The following is a 19,622-nucleotide window of genomic DNA, read 5'->3' as shown; positions in this document are numbered from 1 at the left end:
CTGTAGAGAACACAGAGGAGCATGCAGCCTTCCTCATCAAAGCAAAGGATGCAAAAGAAGACTGGAATATTGCACTACAGAGCAACACTCTCTCCATGTTTCTCACTGCTCTGGAGCCCTGGGGAGAAAACCATGTAAGACTGGAAACAGTCAGCTACATGGCTCAAGCTGGCCCAGCTTTCAGACTACTACAGATTAGCCTCCGCACCCCAGGAGGGGGAATGCAGGGGGTTAACACACCACTTCACATAGATCTTTTCCAAGCAACGAAAGAATCCCAGTGATCATCTCCAAGACGATCTTAAAGTCCAGAGTGTGAGCGTGTGTCTCAGATTTCCAACAGCCTTAGTGTGATTGGCACACACTCAGAACAGCTGAGCTCAGCCAGAATTGTAACTTGGTCCCCCCCTACTGGCGAAACCAGCGACAGAATTCCTCTGCTTACCCGTGAATGAAAGGGATGCGCAAGGACTATTTTAAAAATGGCGTTTTATTGGACCTCCCCTCACTGCATTTTTTACTCTTACACAAAAAGCAATTAAGAAAATGGTTACAAGGTGACTTGAATGAAGCATTATACACATACATCATTGTCAACAGAGATCACTCAATCCAGGGGTGGGACCACCCAAAACCACAAAACATTCAGATGTGTTTTTAAAAAAAATAAAAGGAAGGAGACTCTAGGCAGGTGAATAAGAGATGAATGGACCTCAAAGTAGATGAAGATTCCCTCCCAATGCCTACTTCATTTTAACTACCCAACAGGACTCAAAACCCTTAGCTTCTACAGTAGACACATCCTGCAAAATCTACCTATTCCTGCTAAGACCACCCAGAAAACCCCCCCATCGGAACCTCCCCCCAGTCAAGTGTGGGACGAAAGCCTCAGCTCCCAAACGCAAGAGAACGCTACCAAAATCCATTCATTTTTTTCAACTCTGCGGGCAGTTCAGTGGTGGGGATGCACAGGGCCCTGAAAAACACGGTGTCTTTTAAGGTGGGATTAAAATCTAAGCCCAGCAAGAAAAAAAAATTAAATAAAACAAAGTTGCCGTTCTGCGCCTGCAGGGCACATGAGAAATGCTTAAATTCACCGGAGAGGGCTTGCTGGTTCCGAGGCTGGACTTGGCAGCTTCAAATGGGAGTTTTGCCCCAGCAAATATATCCCATAAGTTCCTTGTTCTCACTGCCAAAGGTTAGACAGTCCTCACTTCAAAGAGACGCTTAAGGCTAGTGTCTTGATGGGTCAAATTATCGAAGCACACCAGTCAAGTCAATCAAAACAAGAATCTGACGAAGAGTCACACACCCCTCTAATACAGAGTGAGGGGGGGGGGAACATCCCTCACATGCTCCTGGCTGGGCTTCATTAAGATCTCCCTCCAATTCCTGGCTCCATATTGGAGAGAAAAACAACTGTATAGAAAAAACCATTCTTCAGTTCTGTGGTGGCGGTGGTGGGGGAGCAGGGGGCATGCCGAATGGTGGCAAAGCTGGAACCCCCACCCCCATCATGGTGACAAAGTTAGAAGGGTCCATGGGAGGTGGAGGAGGGGGAGGAGCGTACATCATGCCCGCGGAGCCAGGGGGCGGGGGCGGGGGAGGAGGTGGGGCCCCTGGCGGCAGGGGAGGCTGGACCCCTGGAGGCAAAGGCACCATGGAGGGGCTGCCTTGCATCTGCGGGCCCCCCGTAGAAGTTGCCGCTGCCCCCTGCTGCTGCTGCCATGGAGGGATGGCCCCGCTGCCAGCGCTCGTGGTGGTGGTGGTCGTCGTATCTAGGAATTAACACAGCACAGAGTCATTCCGGGAGGCTCAGACTCCGGGTCCTGAATCTCCCCATTCAGAGAAACAGCCGACCCCTTTTCTCAAGAACCGTGTCCAGGGGGAGTATTCTCTTCCCCCCTTGGGATGACCAAGAGGGATATGACTGGGAAAGATGCCTTTTCCGCTGACCATCCCTAGGACATTTGGTCTGCGGCCTGCAAGCCAAGGATGGGCCTTGCAGCAAACATCAAAGGAAAAGCCAAGGAGCCAGTTCAAATACTGGGAGAAACTACTCCAGGGACAGAGGGAAGGCCAGCTGAGGAGCTGAGCCTGACCCTGCACAAAGAGGCCTGGAGCTTCAAAAGTCAAGCACAGTGGAGAAATTCTAGTCAGGTGCTAAAGGCCAAGAACAGAAAGTGGCCTCCTACCCCCAAGGGCCGCCCCACATCAGGAGGGATGGGCCAGTGGCCACTGTACTGGCCAGGAGGGTTGTGGAGGTGCAAAATTAAAAGAAGTTCTCTTACTCACTTTGCTGCCATGGCAAGGGAGTACTGCTGCTGGGAGGCGGGGGTGGAGGCTGCTGCTGCTGCTGCCATGGGGGGAGAGGACCAGAGGGAGGCGGGGGAGGCTGACCACTGGGCGGAGGGGGTGGTGGGGGCATCATACCCATCGGAGGCGGCATCATACCTGCAAGGCCAGACAGGCCATCAAGCTCACCCTGCGAACTATCCTCCAACCCCTCACCCTGTCCTCCAAGTGACACCCCTCCCACTTAATGGAAAAACAAAAGCCTGTTTCCTCACCTTTTCCTTGGAGGCGATAGACCCCAGAGCCCACTGGCGCATTGCCCAGGTACTGATCTTAAGGGAATGAGAGACCGCAGCCTTAGTGACGGTTGGAACTGACCATCCTCACCAGCCCTCTCCACCCAGCCAGCCAATGCCCTGCTCCACAAGTGGACTTGGCCACTTGGCTGCCGAATAAACCCTTCTAAGCTCAGGAGAAGCTATCTAAATTACTCTACAGCTGCATTCTGGTTCTTTATCCATGATGAGAATGCCCAAAGGCCAGGAAGTTCCAGATTGTACTCACCCATGTGATGTGGGCCTGGTGGGCCATGAGGATGCGGTCCCTGGTTCATTGGAGGATTGTGTGGCTGTATCCAAGGCGGGGGACCATTTGGATTGTGCTGCATGGGGTGACCACCATGTCCTCCCATGTTTGACATTGGATGAGGGAAGTTGTGAGGACCGCCAGGCCCTGCAGGCCCTCCTCCTCCTCCACCACCGCCGCCGCCACCACCTCCGCCTCCACCATGCATGCCGTGGAAGGGCCGGTTTTCAGAAGGGCCAGAGTTCATCCACGGAGGGCGGTTCTATGCACAGACACAGAACAATAAGGGAAGACATTTCAATCATACAAGAAAGAGTGCTCTGCACTAGAAATACCCACATTCCACCCAATATCGAGTGTTTTATCTGCTGAGAACACAAGCAGGGGCTGTGGCCACATGTTCTACTAGTATCTCACCAGGTCAACCGTATTCTACTAAGGCAAATCTTCACTTCTAATCCAATCTGGTCTAACACCACCCTTCGAAGTAAGTTACTCACAGGAGGTGGCTGGCTGTTGCCAGGCCCTGACGGTCTTGGGCCGCTTGGCAGAGGTGGATTAGAAGGTCCTGAAGAAGACCCTACAGATGCTGGAACAGGGGCCTCTCCCAATTCGGCCATTAAAGATAAGTACTCTTTGTCCATGCGTGCTTTATCCTGGGCTGACTGGGGATCTCCAGGCCTGAAAGAAGGATGCTAGTTACCATATGGCTTATGACGTAAGTTAGGAAACCAGTCATCATATATACAAACAATTCTCTCTTGCACACAAAAATGTAACTAGGATGTATTTTAATTATAGGTCTGCCCATTAATTGCCCAAAAGCAATGTAAGGCTCTACCATGCTGGTCTGTATTTCTCAGGACACACAAGGAACAAGCAAAACTGTGCAGATGCTCAAAACTTGTAAGAAATGAGCCAAATGCAGTGTTGTTTTTGTAGAGAAGAAACAACACAATCACAGGTTATTGCAGATGATGCTTACCGGGCAAACTTGCAGTCTGATGCAATGTGACCAGCTCCTCCACACTTGGTACACACTGTGGTGTTGGTGATGCTGCGAGTTTCTGTATTTTGCCATGGACGCAGAATCCTGGAGTGAGAGGGCAGTTAGGCCTGACCAAGAACACAGACACGTTCATTCCTACATAGCATAACTGAGACTCTCAAAAGCATACCTGTTGTCATCTTCACGCAACGTCCCATTGAGGCGGGCAAGCTCCCGCAGCTGCATCTTGCGCAGGTCATTCTGGTCCTCTGGTGTTTCAATTCCTTGCTTCAAAATGTTCCGGATCTAGAAGACAGAAAAGATGCACACTGCTGCAAGGAAAAATATGGACTCTCATAGACCAAGCTTCTAATTCAGAAGAAGACAGCTTTATTAGTCAAGTTCTCATTAAGAACTACAACTGGGCTTTGCCTCCACTGCTGCTGCCAAAAGCCCTCGATGCTTGGACCAACCAACCGATGTTGATTTTCAAGCAACCCATAGTTTCTTTTCCCTGGAGGGCAGATAGTGCCTTTGGAGAGGAAAGTTCAATAGGGGATCCTTCCCACCCACCAGCCAATCTACCTTTATCTGACCCATGTTCCGCCTTTCCTCCCCCGGCAGCCTCTACCTGAAAGAAGCTGGGTGGTGCCAGATGCTGGACCCAGTTACATAATGGGGGAACATGGGAGACATCTTATTTCCCCCTGTGCCCCCTTCCTCACACGATTTCCTCCTCCTGACAATTCTCATATCCTCGTATTTCCCTGGTTTGTTCTCTCCTTCCCTGCCAAGAACCAACCTATCTTTTATCTGGCACCATCTCCAGCAATATCATTTATACCCCACCTTTCTCCAAAGCAGCTTACATCATTATCCTCTCCTCCACTATACCTTCACAATTACCATCAGGTAAGTTAGGAAGAGAATGTGTTACCTGGCCAAAGGTCACCTAGTAAGCTACCATGGCACAGTGGTGATTCAAACCTGGATTCCCAGGTCATGGTCTGGAACTCTAACCATTGCACCAAAACAGCGTTTGTGGGTTGGCTGCTACCAAAAAGTATCAAACAGCCAGTCCTGGGTGAGTTATGCAAGTCTGGTGGTAAAAAGTTGCCTTATGGTTACTGCCAGGCCTGGACTCAATGAGTCTGCCCTGAAAATCCAAGAGTGCCCTCAAAAGGACCCCCCCCCCCCTTTTACTGACAGAAACTGAGCCTGAAAGGCTGGCAATGCTGTTGTGGTTGTCTAGCAACAGCCACTGGATACATTTGTTTAATAAAATGCTGCTTCTACTGGGGGAGGATTAACCAATTTTAAAAAAAAAACCAGATTTTTCTGCAAATGAGCCAGTTTTCAGGTCTGCTGATTTGTCTTGTCTGTTCACAGTTCCAATCTCTGGATTTAAGTACCCACAAATGGGGCCATATTGAGAATTAGACATATTGATACAATTTTGATAAATGCATTAGATAAAGACTATGTTCACACACACACACACACGATTCATAAGATACACGGGATAGCAAATCCCCAGAATAGCCAGTGTCTGGAAAGTTCCTCCTACAAAGCCTCTTTCCTAATGTACACTTGTGGGAGTTTGTTTCAAGGACTTGTTTCCACCAGGCATGAGGGAACATCTGCAAGATTTAAACTAACTTAGGCCTTGGATCCAGCACAGCATTTCCTCACATAGAAAGATTTCTGCAAGTGGAGTGTGACTTTTTTCTACTCCCCCTCCCCCCTGCATCCACTACAGCCTGAAATGCTCCATGAAACATCTGTTCCAATGGAAATGGTTTTGCTGACAGAAAAATCATGCTGGATCCAAGCCAACAGATGTGGGCTTTGAAGCAGGGCTTATGATATGGGAAAGCAGTTATCCGGATAGTGATCATCAGTTAATGGACTCTTGGATCAGAAAAGCTTTAGTGGACAAAAAAAAGTGGGATGCCAAAGACCCTGTATTTTCTGCTGCCTTGCAAACCCTGGGGTCCATCTTTAGTCAAGTCAAGTCAAGTCAAATTTATTTTTATATCCCGCCCTCCCCCGCCAAAGGCGGGCTCAGGGCGGCTCACAGACATGGAAACCATGATTTAAATAAAATACAATACAATGTAAACACGAATTTTAAAATACAGTTCAAATACACAAATTAGTTAAAATAAATAAAAACAGATGTTATAAGGTGCTATAAAATTACAATCAAACATAAGATGGCTAGATGGCTACAGGTCAATTCTAATTTCGATTTAGCCAGGTTCTATCTCAAAAACCAGCTGGAAAAGATAGGTTTTGCAAGCCCTGCGGAATTGATTCAGGTCCCGCAGGGCTCGCATCGTTTCTGGAAGTTGATTCCACCATCGAGGGGCCATTGCTGAAAAAGCCAACAAAATTACACTAGCTAAAAAGGGTTTCTGTGCCACACTTGGTGTGTCTTGACAGACTCCTACAGTCAGGGTCAGGAAAAGTTTGGTGAGCCAGTTTGGTGTAGTGGTTAAGTGTGCGGACTCTTATTTGGGAGAACCGGGTTTGATTCCCTACTTCTCCACTTGCACCTGCTGGCATGGCCTTGGGTCAGCCATAGCTCTGGCAGAGGTGGTCCTTGAAAGGGCAGCTGCTGTGAGAGCCCTCTCCAGCCCCACCCACCTCACAGGGTGTCTGTTGTGGGGGAGGAAGGTAAAGGCGTTTGTGAGCCACTCTGAGACTCTTCAGAGTGGAGGGCGGGATATGAATCCAGTATCATCATCATCTTCTTCTTTCTGCATCCTAAATTGCCAGGAAACCACCACAATGTTTTGTTCCTTTCTTCAGTGTGCTCATTTGCACAAGCTCCTTCAAATGAGTTGCTCTGAAAGCTTCACACTGAGATCTGCCTTTCTGCTGTGGACTCTACCTGACAGCTTTTTTGCCACTGTTTTTCTAGTAGCTACAAAAGCCGAGAGGTCTGCCCTCACCTGTTCCACGGCTTTCTTCACATTTTCCATAGTGTTGGCAGTGACAAGCGCATGAAGGGGTTCATCTTCACCAGGCAGCATTTGGCCATCTTTTCGCCCCACCTTCCCTTCTTTCACAGAACCTTTGCCTCTGATCATGATCTTTGCATTGCACTCCTTCTCAATGTTCTTCAGCGTGTTTCCTCTGGAAAGATAAAATCCAAATCCAGATATTCAACTGATGTCAGCCAACCAATGTTCTGAAATACATTCCCAGAAAGAGGAACCACCCAGAAGGATACAAAATGCAGTGCTCTGCACATTTGAACAGTCACAAAACAGGTTCCTGGAATGACCCTTGCATCATTTTAAAGCTTAAACCAAATCTTTTATTCCTGAGATAATATGCTAAAGAAAGACAGGGGGAGAAGAAGGCAGTATTTTAAGTATGTTTCAGTAAACAATAATACTAAGTATTCTGCCTTGTTAGTGTTTTCCTCTAGGATACTCCCCAAAACAGATACATGTTTCGGAGGTCCTTTCTGGGGCAATTTCCGCCCCCCCCCCCCCGGCCAGCTGTGGCCAGGAGAAAGGTGGAAGGGAAGTTTCTTCCAGGGCAGTTTCCACACCCACTTTTCCCAAGGAGGGGGGGACTAAATTTGCCTGATCAGTTTTGGTGGGGTCCATTTGGGTCAGTTTGGGGGCTGCCCTGAACCAAACCACTCTTTTCAAGTTCAGGCCCATCCCTAGTTATTCCCCCATCCTCCCATTATGATCCCTTGCTTGCAACAGCCTGCTAGTGGTCCTGAGCAGTGTGATTTTTTTTCCATTGGGGAGGGCCTCCACCGTTGTGGCACTCTTCCTCTGGAATGCACTGTGGGAATACATGTGTGCACAAAAGGACCTGATGATGTTTCTGAGATTTTGTAAGGCAGAATGGTTCCAGAATGCTTTTAATTCATAGTACCTTCCTGTTGTTAAGTACAGTAGACTTGTAGGTAATTTTTTATATGGGGGGGGGGGTTATGGTTTTAGGGTGGGTATTAGGTTGGTTTTATTTGCATTATTTTATGAGTCTATATTATTGGATATTTATTGTATCACTTCTGTATTTATTTTAATTGATATAATGTACTCGTTTTAATCAATCTACTTGTTCACTGTTGTAAACTGCTTTGATCTCTTAGCTGAAGAGAAGTAGTACAGAAATAACAAACACAAGTTCTTACCTGGGTCCAATGAGAAGCCCAACGAAGTTTATCTCAGGATATTCATCCTGCGGGATCATCACTTTATCACTCACCCGGGTTGCTGGCGGCCTGAGAAAGATTAGATAGCGCCCATCAAGATCTGTTTGCCACCCAAAATGGACCCATCTCCTCAGCTATGCTCTCCACTGACCTCAACCTGGTCACCCTCTAATAAAAGCCCACAATGAACGAGGAAGGTCTGCCACAGGCAAGCACAGAGAATGTTACAACCCTCTGCCTCGAAGGTGGCAGCGCAGCAAACAGCCTTACTTGTAATCTGCTGGCGGCTTGAAGTCTGGGTTGAGCGCCACCATCTCTGTTATCAGGTTGTGCCTCTCCTCCTCCAACTTCTTGCGTGTACGGAACTCACGGGTGTTGAGGCGCTTCCCCTCGCTATTGTAGATTGGTTCAGGGGAAGGAGACCTGCAGAGGAACAATTTCCAGTAACTACTCCAGACCTGAGTCCTAAAGTTCACTTATTAAGTACAGGTTCCCCTCAACTCTAGCGCAATTTACACACAAAAAAAAAATTAAGAGACCACAGGAAAGGAAGGTGTAAATTCATTCATGCCCGTTAATATCACACGGACAAGGGGGTTGTAGCAAATCACTGCCTGCTACCAGGAGGGAAAAAAAACCTGGGGTATTTTATTTTGGGAGAGGAGGGGTATAGAGAGGGAAGCAGGGTCACACACAGCCATGACAACAGCTCTGCCATGAGTGTGCCTGTTATTAAAAAAAGTGGGAGGGGGCAGGGAAGATGGAGAAAGTTGATTCACACAGAGAACAAACTTTCCAACTTCATTATTCCATGGAGCCAAACATTTAGGAAGGAACCCTGGTGCAGGAGGTAAATCAAAGAATTATTCAGGTTAACTCTTGGACTTTTTAACATCAGAAAAGTAACAAGACAGGTTAAGCTTCTCTCAGATTCTTCCTGGCAGTACAAGTTAAGTTTATTTCACTGGTGCCACGTGGATGGGTCAAGGCTTCTGTTCTGGCTTTACCTCCACTTTGCTGGCTGCATCAAGGACGACTGAACCTGGTTACTGCATTTAAGGGTTAGAGAAGTGGGCTTGGTGCAGGTTGGACAAGCCCACCCTTCTCATGCCACAGTCTGGGTTGTAAACCACTAGAGACAGACCGGCTTTCTCCATGCAGTTTAAGTGCCCAGACAGCAGAGATACTAATGAACAAAAAGTTACAGCTAAAATAATAATAAAAAAGAGTCAGTTTGATTTTACCACAGCTGCATTTGCGGTAAAAAAAAAAAAAAAGTCACACTGCTAGAATTCTGTTTATATTTTATGGACCTTCTCCAAACATATTGAAATAAAAATTTAAAGTTAGCTGCAAGAAGGGAAGAGATATTGATCATGTTATAAAAAAATACATCCTTGAAGTAATCAGAAACCTAAACCTTGGGTTTTATGTAAACAATCTTTTCTTTCTAGCTGGTTAAAGGATTGATTAGAGCCAGTTGATCCCAATGTCTTCTCAGCTTGAAGTGAATAATCAACACAGGATTATGAAATAAAAGGTCAGGAGTAATAATATGTAAATTACACCTCCATTTCTAGGACCCAAGAAGGCTTAACAGTTCCAACACAATGTGATCCACCTTCCCACACACACCTTCTGTCTATGTTGACTAGACATTTTAAAATATCCACCCACTAGTTCTTTTAAACAGAGATGTATAATTAAACAGTAAGGAAAAAATTTCAAGCTGAATGTATCTAATCATATCAATGCCTTATATGGTAAAAGCTGCCCTTTAACAAATGAGAAAATCATTTTTACTGAATGGTAAAGGTATCAGATCTTTTAACCAGTTTGGTCTCATTATAAGAAAGGAGCATTCAATCAAACATGCTACAAACACAGATAATACACCAGAAATTGTAGCCCTCCTCCCCCATCCTGAGTTTAATTTTCGCATGAGAAACCTCACCGGCATGTTAAAATTAAGACCAACAGTCCCAATTCATTCTTATCCAGCACAAAACAAAACACATTAACTTTACTCCCACCAAGAATAAGTCTACCTATCAAGATTAACCTAAACCCCATTACTGTGGTTATAAGAGAGCCAAAAAGGCTCTTTGAAGCTTAAAATAGACAATATGGTGCCTCGAGAACTAGAGTTGAGAACTTGCTTTTTTGACCGGGGAGGTGGTGGCGGCAAGGCTTCCGAAGCCATCAGCAGCCTCACCACATTCATTGACCCAAGCAATTTCAGATGGGTTTAATTGAATGAAAAAAGGGATTTTACAGCATTCCACTTTCGAGAGCAAGAACTGGTTTACAAGTTGTGCAACATGCTATAACACAACACATCCTTATTTGTACCCTCTAAGAAATTAATGCTGACAAGCCAATTTCAAAAAAATAACCACACACAAAAGTTATTTTGTTGGATGACACTGAAGCCCAATAAAACCACAGGCGTCCAATTCCGCACACTACAGGTGCAGTACTGCCTGGGCCCCAGCTCCCCAGATATTGGCCAATGCTGTGTAGTAGCTGCTACCAAAGAAACTGGTTAGTACCCATCTGGTTTAAAAACCATGCTCAGCCACCCAATGGAAAGCACTGCAAAATCATCGGTCAGAAAAAGTTCCCAGGCAGTTCAGACTCAGTGACTGTGCTGAGGATTCCTCAGTGAGAACCTGTGAGAAAGATCTCTGAACACTTGCCCAAGACCAGCAGTGAATGGGTTAAATTAGTTGGCCACCATATTCCTTCTCTTAAAAGTCAGGTTAACACAACCTATTTGCTTAGAAATTCCACACCGAGAATGGAACCTCAGCCCCTTTCTGATTTCACTTTCCCTCACAGTAAGAATCTCAGCTACTGTCTCTGTCAAATCAGACCACTGAAGACATTAGGAAGAAATTTCATTGAACTGATATTATGATGCCACCAAAAATTTATTGAAAAAGGTAAAAAATGTTACTGTCAGCTGGTTAAAACTGTTTCCCAACCTGTCCTCAGGGTTAGGGGGGATGCCCAGGTCTCCTGTGCGCAGTTTGCGAGTCAGGTCTTCTATCTGCAGTTGCACTGGAAGAAACCAGGTTAGGAAAGAAAAAAGGATGGAAAAAAAGACAATGTTACCAAAAAACATCTCAAAACTCATCAACAAAGCATGAAGGAGAATTTTCAAGGGACGACTGATACGTCAACATAAAAACCAGGAGACCCCACAATGTTATGCCAGTCAAATACGTTCATCGGGAATCCAGCAAAGGCCCTCCTTGGTCTTACTTATTTCTATTGATCTTCAAAAAGAATTATTTATCAGGAAGCAAAGCATTCATTGGAAAGTTAGCAAAAATTGTCTAATCTTTTTAAACCTGATCTCCAGGCTGCTGAAAAAAGCCACCCTTGACGTGTACTGTAACTGGTAGTGGGCAGACTTCCAGCAGGAATACTGACATTCAAATTCTTACTTTTTAACACATCAGAACAATCCTGTTTGGTTACAACAGTAGGGGTCAAGTGAGAGAAGACTTCAGAACTGCACAATTCATAACCAGTTTAAGCAACAGTCCTCTCATTCTGGAGATAGTGGATTATAAACCACACTTCTGTACTTATTTCTTACTCAACTGGTAAACACTGAACCTTGATATGCATCATTAAATGAAACCTTAGCATCCTTTAACTTGCTCATTATCCCACTGTGCACACAGACAACCACATATCTAAGGCAGCATTAACAGATGGCAAACATTCAGCAACAGATTCTTCAATCCAGAATAGTATTTTGACTCTAGCTCATGCTAAAGAGCACAAGTAAAAACTGCCCAGCTTATAAAGAGCAGCAAGGCAAAGCAGTACATGGTTTGAGGCACAACCTCCAAGCACTGTTTTGAAGTAGCACTGTACAAGCCCCTATCTTCTGTCAGTCTACTCTGAAGTATGTTTGTGGACTACAAGGCCAACCCACCACTAAGCAAAGTTACATCCACACTAATGGAGGGAAAACTGCAAACAAATATTTTACCATTTGGTACCATTAACACACCACACAAGCTATGCAGACCTTCACAATTCTGCTCATAAGTAAGCAAGCCTTGGGCCTCCTTTAAGGGAGGATTACCAGCAGCATCCAAATCCCACCCCAAGTTCTCCACAAACTGCAGAGAAATTGGAGAGGTGTCTTATGTTATGTCAGGCTTTGAAACAGCATAGTAACTGGCTCCAAAGCATTACCCCTTCTTGCATGGAGGAATGGAGCAAGGTGGGAAAGTTCAGGCTTACTTTGAGCAAGGAGAAGCTGTGATGGGCTGCTTCTGCCTACTCCAGCTGTTTAAAAGTCCTCTGGCACATGTTAGTGGAACAACTTTCTGCCAGTTGTTATCTGCTCTGCTTCCCACCTGGGGCTGGCTTTACTGGGGAGGGGTTGTTCTTTGTGCCACAAAGCCAATGAGAATCACCACTGCCATCCATAAAGGAAGAGGACCTCTCTTGTAAGTATTCTTAATACCATCCGCATGGCTGGCACATGGGAGTAGGCAAACTAGGCAAATGCCTAGGGTGCCCCCCCCACTCGCACCATGCCTCTGCAGCCCCCACCGAACTCCGCCAGCGCTGCAGAGGAAAACTGACCGAGTTTTTTTCTTAGTTTTAAGGGATCCACCGACCCCTTAAAGCCAAGAAAAGCTCCTCCTCTGCAGGAGCCACCAAACCCAACGAACGCCACAGAGAGAAACTGATCGAATTTTTTCCTTGGCTTTAAGGAGTCCTTAAAGACCTTCCTAAAGCCCTGTGGCACAGAGTGGTAAAGCTGCAGTACTGCAGTCCTAAGCTCTGCTCACGACCTGAGTTCAATCCCGGCGTTCAGATTGACTCAGGTAGCCGGCTCCAGGTTAGGTTCAGGTAGCCGGCTCCGGGTTGACTCAGCCTTCCATCCTTCCGAGGTCGGTAAAATGAGTACCTAGCTTGCTGGGGGCAAAGTGTAGAAGACTGGGGAAGGCAATGGAAAAGTACCCTGTAAAAAGTCTGCCTTGAAAACTTTGTGAAAGCAACATCACCCCAGAGTCGGAAACGACTGCTGCTTGCACAGGGGACTACCTTTACCTTTTTTTAAAAGACCTTCCTGCACTGTGGGGATGTTGTGTGCGGGGGGAGGGGGTGTTTGGATGGAGGACTCCTCAAGAGAAGCCCTCCATGCAAACCGAGCAATCTGATCCTGCTCGGCCTTCTCATGCTGCAGGGAGGTTGAGTGGGGGGAGGGTTGCATGGAGGACTCCTCAAGAGGAGCGCCCCATGCAAACCAGGCGATCTGGCCCCCCTCAGCCTTCCAGTGCTGCGGGAAAGTTGAGCGGGGGGTGGGGGGGAGAGAAGGGTTGCATGGAGGACTCAGAGAGAAGCCTTCCATGCAAACCAGGCGATCTGGCTCCGATCAGCCTTCTTGTGCTGCAGGGAGATTGAGCCGGGGGGGGGGGGGGGGGGGCGGGGGGAGAGAAAGGCTGCATGGAGGACTCTTCGAGAGGAGCCCTCCGTGTAAACCAGGCAATCTAGCCCCTCTCAGCCTTCCAGTACTGCGGGAAGGTTGAGTGGGGGGGGGGGGTTACATGGAGGATGCCTTGAGAAGAGCCCTCCATGCAAACGGGGGGGGGGGAGCGTTTGCATGGAGGGGAGGGCTCATCAAGAGAAGCCTTCCGTGCAAACTGGGTGATCTGGCCCCGCTCAGCCTTCCCGCACTTCAGGGAGGTTGAGCATTGGAGGGGGGCGGTGTATGGAGGGCTCCTCTGTGCAAACAGGGCTGGTGCTGGGGGCCCTCTCCCATTGGAGGGCGGAGCTTGCCTGGGGTGGCAAAATCCCCAGCACTGGCCCTGACCATCCTGACAGCTAGAAGCAGCCCCTTGACCCTCCAGCTCAGACACAGTGAACCACAAGGGCCTAAATGGTGGGATAAAAGTAGGAAATCATGAAATATTTATGTCTAAAGTATTTTATCACCTGGTCCTTAGAAGACCCATGTGTTTGGGGAGTTTGGTTTTAATGTTCTCTTTCTACAACATTCTGCTTTTTAAAATACAATACTCATTTCATCTCAAGTTAATGCTACCAAATGTTATGCGCATGATTATATAATAGATTTGACAACATATTGCAGAATTCTCTCTCATTATGGCAGTTATAACTTTGCCTATTAGTGGCCTAGCTCAATGTGGATCACTTCACTCACATTTACTCAATTCAGCTGAGGCCTGAACCTTCATCTTCAGCATTGCAGTTAACTGAGCAAGTGGAGAGTGAGAATTCTCATCTGATTCTATCCATCCACAGCAGGACCTGTTTTAGCTCAGAGTCTGATACAGCTGCTCAACCAATTGCATGTCTGATTTAAAAAAACCAAAAACCCTCCCCCACATTTTAAAACCAATGTCTCAGTGTCAGGAACTAATCATTCCCCCCACCATCAGTTCTGTTCCCTGTTCAAAACATACTAATTCTCTAACTAGAGCCATGTTATTTTCTTTACATGTATAAGCCCAAGGTCAGGTGATATATCTTGATTAACATGAAATATTGCTACATCAGCAAGAAATATTACTACATCTAGAAGAAGTTAAGAAACAAGTTCAAAAATCGACAAAATCGCCCTTTTTTGGATGTTAGGCAGTACAGAGGATAAGCTTGCAATCAGCTTCACCAAACTGCATTAAATAGCACACCTCTGCAATGCAGAAATTTTGCTTGACTGAGATAAAAACTGTTCTGCGCTACATATAAACTGACTTTTGAATCTTAAAGATAATCTTACAGCAGGCTTTTAAGAAGTCTAACAGCTCTCAGTAGTGCTATGGATAAGTGTAAAATAAAAATTCTCAGTGGTTTATGCACAAAAGATAAAAATTTGCCACCCTAATGAAATAAATAGGTATTATATAGTCTTGTATTAAAGAAAATACCAGCTTTAAGCTAAAAGTCAAGGGTTGCATCTGATAACACATTAGAATACATATTTCTATCCATGTACTGATCAATATTCACAAATAAATTGAACAGTCACATCACATTTCTTACACAAATTAAACACAATTTTTATTTTCACGCACAGTATGGTAACATTTGCCACTCCCCAGTTTTTGCAGTTCCAACACCATAATTCCCTCATAACTAAGCAGTATCCCTTTCCCAGCAATGGTGTACAATGACCTGAAATAACAGAGCCCACCCTCAAGTACCCGAAGATGTAAGATAAACAAATCAGGAAATAGGGGATCTTCCCTTGCTTTGGGTGGCATCAACAATCTTTGCCACCATGCAGACTCAATTTAGGTTTTGAAGAATTAGTGTAACAATGTAAGAAAAAGTCAGAGGGAAACCATGGTTAGGTTGCTTTATAATGTTCCGCTGTGAAAGAGGTACTTGCTTCAAACAATGCAGCTTGAAAAAGAACTCTTGCAGTGTTCTCCGCTAGCAAGGAGTCTGTGAAGCTCACAAAAGACCCCAGTGATTACCAAGTTACAGGCCAATTAAGTGAAAGTAAGCAAGTTTTCATTCCCGGACACCTCAAAGGACATTAGCACTTCCACTGTGCCTGTGGAGGACACTGTTTCAGTCAAACAGGACAGGGAACTGGGAGGGAGCACAATCCAGTCTGAGCAGAGACATAAATATTATCTATTTTAAGTAACAAAAACAAGGTCACAATATCCCAAGCCCTTGAGAGAGAACACATTTTAAATGCCTCAGACATATAGCAGCCCAAAACAGTATCTGGATCAGCACCTGACATGAACAAATGGAAGAAGAAAAGAACAAGAGTTTACCTATATAAGCCCTCTCTTGTTCACGAGTAAGCCCAGGGGGGATAACTGTGGGCATTCCAGGGATAACAGTCTTCTGGTCCATGGTGTCTTGGTTCCATCTGCTCCTCTTCCTCTTCTTATTAGGAAAATCTACAAACAGAAACGTTTCTTTATAGGAACAGCTAATGCATTACAATGCCTATGTAATACACACTTACTTCCATGAAACAATTAGTACAGCTAAAGGAACACTCTCACATCCGCAAACCAATCCCAGTTCTTTTTCAACATCAAATTTTACCACAGCACACACAGTTGTGCTTCTCCCAGCAAGGGGACCAGACTCATATCTCCTTTGGATTTTACCCTCATTTCACAGTATGTGCTAAAGGCAAACCATTTATTTTCTTTATGCCTGCATACCATCTGTTGTTTTCAAGATGCACATGGTGAAAGGCACCACGGACACAACTAGGATTACATACATTTCCTAAACTGCTGCTTGTTTCACTGTTAACTATGAAAAAAAATGTCATGTAAAGACTTGTCCCTAAAACACAGGACTCAGGTTAACTTTGGTTTCACAAAGCAAACAAATAGCACATAAGTCAGACTTAGTAGTTAGCTTTCACAAACCAATTAATATAAACACACAACAGATCGCTGTAATATATAATATTGGATAAGACAATAATTTATCTACAAGAAAGCAACAGGACCCCCTTTCCCAAAAGTACATTATGCCAAAGTACAAATTCAAAGCAATCATTACTGTATTTAGCTCCAGATCAGACTCTTCCAAATTCATTTCCACTACTCTATCTGTAGGTGGCAGCAAGCTGCATTTGAAGACCATTTTCTAACATGGCTGCCTGCTAATTTCTTCAAATGTGCTGCCATATTCCCTTATGCTGTTGGGATGTTTACACTATAAGGAGAACTGCATAGCATGACAGTTCCTCCAAAGATAATGTAATTCTTCATAGAACTACAAGATGTTTAATAAAATTGTTATTCAAATATTCCCAACATGAACTCTTTTGGAGATAATCAAAATCATCTTGATTAACTGCCTTTAAAAGAAAAATTAAAGGACAAGAGAAACCACCAATACAGGAACGTGGCTTATATTCTGCTTCCACAACCACTGCATAATAAGGCTCATTATGATGCAGCGGTCAGCACACTGAATTAGGGAGATCCAAGTTCAAATCCCTGATCTTGGGCCTATCATACTCTTAGTCTAACCTCCCCCTCCAGGATTGTTGTGCGAATATAACAGAAAGAAAAACAATGTATACTTTTTTAGCTCCTTCACAGACAAGCTAATACAGACAAGCGACTTTTTAAAATTTATTTTTAAAATATATGACATCTCTTCATACATGAATACCGCTTCCCATTTGTCCAGAGCCCACACTCATGAGATATAACTCCTTCCACAGGATCAACATGCCAACTGTGAGCACACAATTAAATAAAAGTCTACATCTCAAGATTATGCTACAGTTCCTTGTCTTTCCTACTCTTTTCAGTGATTTCTCCACCATGGGGCTCCTTTCCAAACACAACCCTCTCCTCCCAGCGTATACCCCTTTCTGTTGTAGATATCATGGCTCTTTATATGAGCTGGTCATTTTTTTAAAAAGGGGTGTCATGTGCTTCTGTCATCCTCCTCATTCCAAAGGATTAGTTAGCCCTATCCTAAAGATAGTAGGAAAGATGGAAAACAACATAATGCAAACTGTTACATTGTGCTTTACTAATCAGCAGTATATGCTAACAAAATATGTTTCATAGAGATGCATATCAATAAACACACAAAACATGTGTTAAATGCAGTACTCCATGCACAAGAAAATGCTTATACCATGGCTATAAATAAACAGACCGTATGTTCTGTAAAAATAGATCCACTTAGTTAGCTCATATCAGAAAAGGTCTCAGTACTGATTCAAGTGTCCCTGCAGGAACTCTGCACCCCCCCCCCCACAGCTATATAAACTTAGAATAGACTAAGCTTACTCTGTGGCCCTCTATTAACAAGTAAATTTCATTTACAATGCTTAGTTTCAGCTAGATAACAAGAAGTTCATCTTTCAGATTTTTCTCGTAAACACATCTTGAACCACACGTGAACTACTTTTGCTTTTTAGTTAGGATACAAGTAGCATAACCCCCAGTGGGGGGTACACTGTTGAATCTAGCACCCATTCTTAAAAACAAACGTCCAAGAACCCTGTTTTCAGGTTCTTCTGGTAACTAGCAGGTAGTCTTTGGACTTCACATGTACTCTGATACCCTAAAAAGTATCTCTCCACCAGTGTTCCGTCTAAGCTGAATTAGCATGAACTAGCTCACAGATTTTTAGCCTCCAGCTCACACATTTTCCTCTTATCTCAGGAAGGATGACCCGAGAGCACACTAATTTATGCAGCAGCGCACAACTCTAATGCCACAAAGTAGAATTTTTGCTCACAAGACTCTGCAGCTTAGAGGGAACATTGCTCCCCACACGACAAAAACAGAGGCAGAAAATAGAAAGTTCTATCCTATCCTTTAAAAAAAAAAACTTGATCTTGCACAACACCCCTTTTCACTTCCAGTCCTACCTGGATTTTCTCCACAAAGGTCGCACGATCTGTTTTTCGCGGTCAAAACAGGCACCATCAATAAAAGGTTGGTAAAATCCAGGGCTTTTTGAGCAGGAACGCAGTTTCGGCTGGCTTGGTGTCAGGGGTGTGGCCTTATATGTAAATGAATTCTTGATGGGCCTTTTCTACAAAAGGCCCTATGGTAAACAATGGTTATATCAGGGGTGTGGCTTAATATGCAAATGAGTTGCTGCTGGATTCCACACACACACAAAAAAGTTCTGATAAAATCCAACCCTGAGACAGAGAAAAGAAAAAAAATGTGCAGCCGAAGAAAACTTCTAAAACAGAAACGGAAATAACCTACATTCACTACGGCTTACTACCAAATACACCTACAACGAAACAGGACACTTAACAAACCTAACCGAAGTTTCAAAAGAAACCCCCCACATGACTCCCGTAACATTCAACACACATCCGCTGACACGCGTACGAGGCCCTTCAACATCCGGGACCCCGTCACTTGCCTTGATTGCCGGCCCCGGACTGGCTGCCCTCGTCTTGCGGGTGGAGATGGTGAAGCTGCTGCTGCTCGAGGCCCATCTGGGAGGGCGGCGGCGAGGGGAACCGGTACTGGCCATATTGGGGAGGCGGCTGCTGCTGTGGCTGCTGCTGCGGCTGCTGGGCCTGCGGTGGAGGCGGGGGCGGCGGCTGCGGCTGTTGCGGGGGCGGCTGGGGCTGCTGCGGCGGGGGCGGGGGTGGCGGCGGCGGAGGAGGCGGGGGTGGCGGCAGCGCGGCGAAGGGGAAGGCGGCGGCAGCCATGAGGCTGGGAATGGCTGGCTGCGGCTGGGCCTGCGCGGGGCCCGGAGGCGGCGGGCCCTGCATCACCAATCCCGGAGGAGGAAGAGGGTAGCCGGCCTTGCCTGGCGGCGGGGGTGGATGGAGCTTCCCCAGCGGCGTCGCGTTTGCCCCGGTCGCCATAGACGGGAAACAGAGCTACTGAGCTCGATGGCGACCACGACTTCGCGAACCTTCCACGCCACGGTCTCGCCTCACAAAGACAGCGGATATCTACTGGTTAAACGTGCCGCCAATCAAACGGCCTTGCGCAGCGTTATTGGATAGCTTTCCCATCACTCATCGTAAGGCCGACCGGGATTGGGTAGACGCAGTTTGGGGAACGAGATTGGTGCAAACTCATT

The 19,622-nt window shown here is 45.7% G+C and overlaps 1 protein-coding gene across 7 annotated transcripts; it reads right to left on the bottom strand.

Moving 5' to 3' along the window:
- Window positions 1–472: 472 nt before the first annotated feature.
- Window positions 473–19,483, bottom strand: SF1 (splicing factor 1). Of its 7 annotated transcripts, none has more exons than XM_060252465.1 (13): window positions 18,948–19,483; window positions 15,845–15,973; window positions 11,042–11,117; window positions 8,325–8,477; window positions 8,034–8,123; window positions 6,826–7,009; window positions 4,059–4,174; window positions 3,866–3,973; window positions 3,381–3,561; window positions 2,860–3,142; window positions 2,571–2,627; window positions 2,292–2,454; window positions 473–1,778 (listed from the first exon to the last, which is right to left on the bottom strand). In XM_060252465.1, the coding sequence occupies exons 1-13, from the start codon at window positions 19,399–19,401 to the stop codon at window positions 1,529–1,531; spliced, it is 2,244 nt and encodes a 747-aa protein (XP_060108448.1). In that variant the 5' UTR covers window positions 19,402–19,483; the 3' UTR covers window positions 473–1,528. The 7 variants fall into 7 exon arrangements, with proteins under 7 accessions (XP_060108448.1, XP_060108439.1, XP_060108456.1 ...); XM_060252456.1 differs by having other exon boundaries at window positions 2,296–2,454; XM_060252473.1 differs by having other exon boundaries at window positions 2,296–2,454; window positions 2,571–2,622.
- Between the last annotated feature and the right edge of the window lie 139 nt (window positions 19,484–19,622).

Source organism: Heteronotia binoei, chromosome 1, assembly GCF_032191835.1.
Source record: "Heteronotia binoei isolate CCM8104 ecotype False Entrance Well chromosome 1, APGP_CSIRO_Hbin_v1, whole genome shotgun sequence".
Lineage (NCBI taxonomy): Eukaryota > Metazoa > Chordata > Lepidosauria > Squamata > Gekkonidae > Heteronotia > Heteronotia binoei.
This window is presented reverse-complemented; position numbering and strand designations above follow the sequence as displayed.

Bases quoted from the DNA above. Each gene is read 5' to 3' on its own strand.
- SF1 (XM_060252456.1), bottom strand. From the start codon at position 19,401: ATGGCGACCGGGGCAAACGCGACGCCGCTGGGGAAGCTCCATCCACCC. The intron at 8,124-8,324 runs GTAAGGCTGTTT...AATCTTTCTCAG, and splicing joins AAGCCGCCAGCAGATTACAA to GCCGCCAGCAACCCGGGTGA. The intron at 3,562-3,865 runs GTAAGCATCATC...TCCTTCTTTCAG, and splicing joins TCAGACTGCAAGTTTGCCCG to GCCTGGAGATCCCCAGTCAG.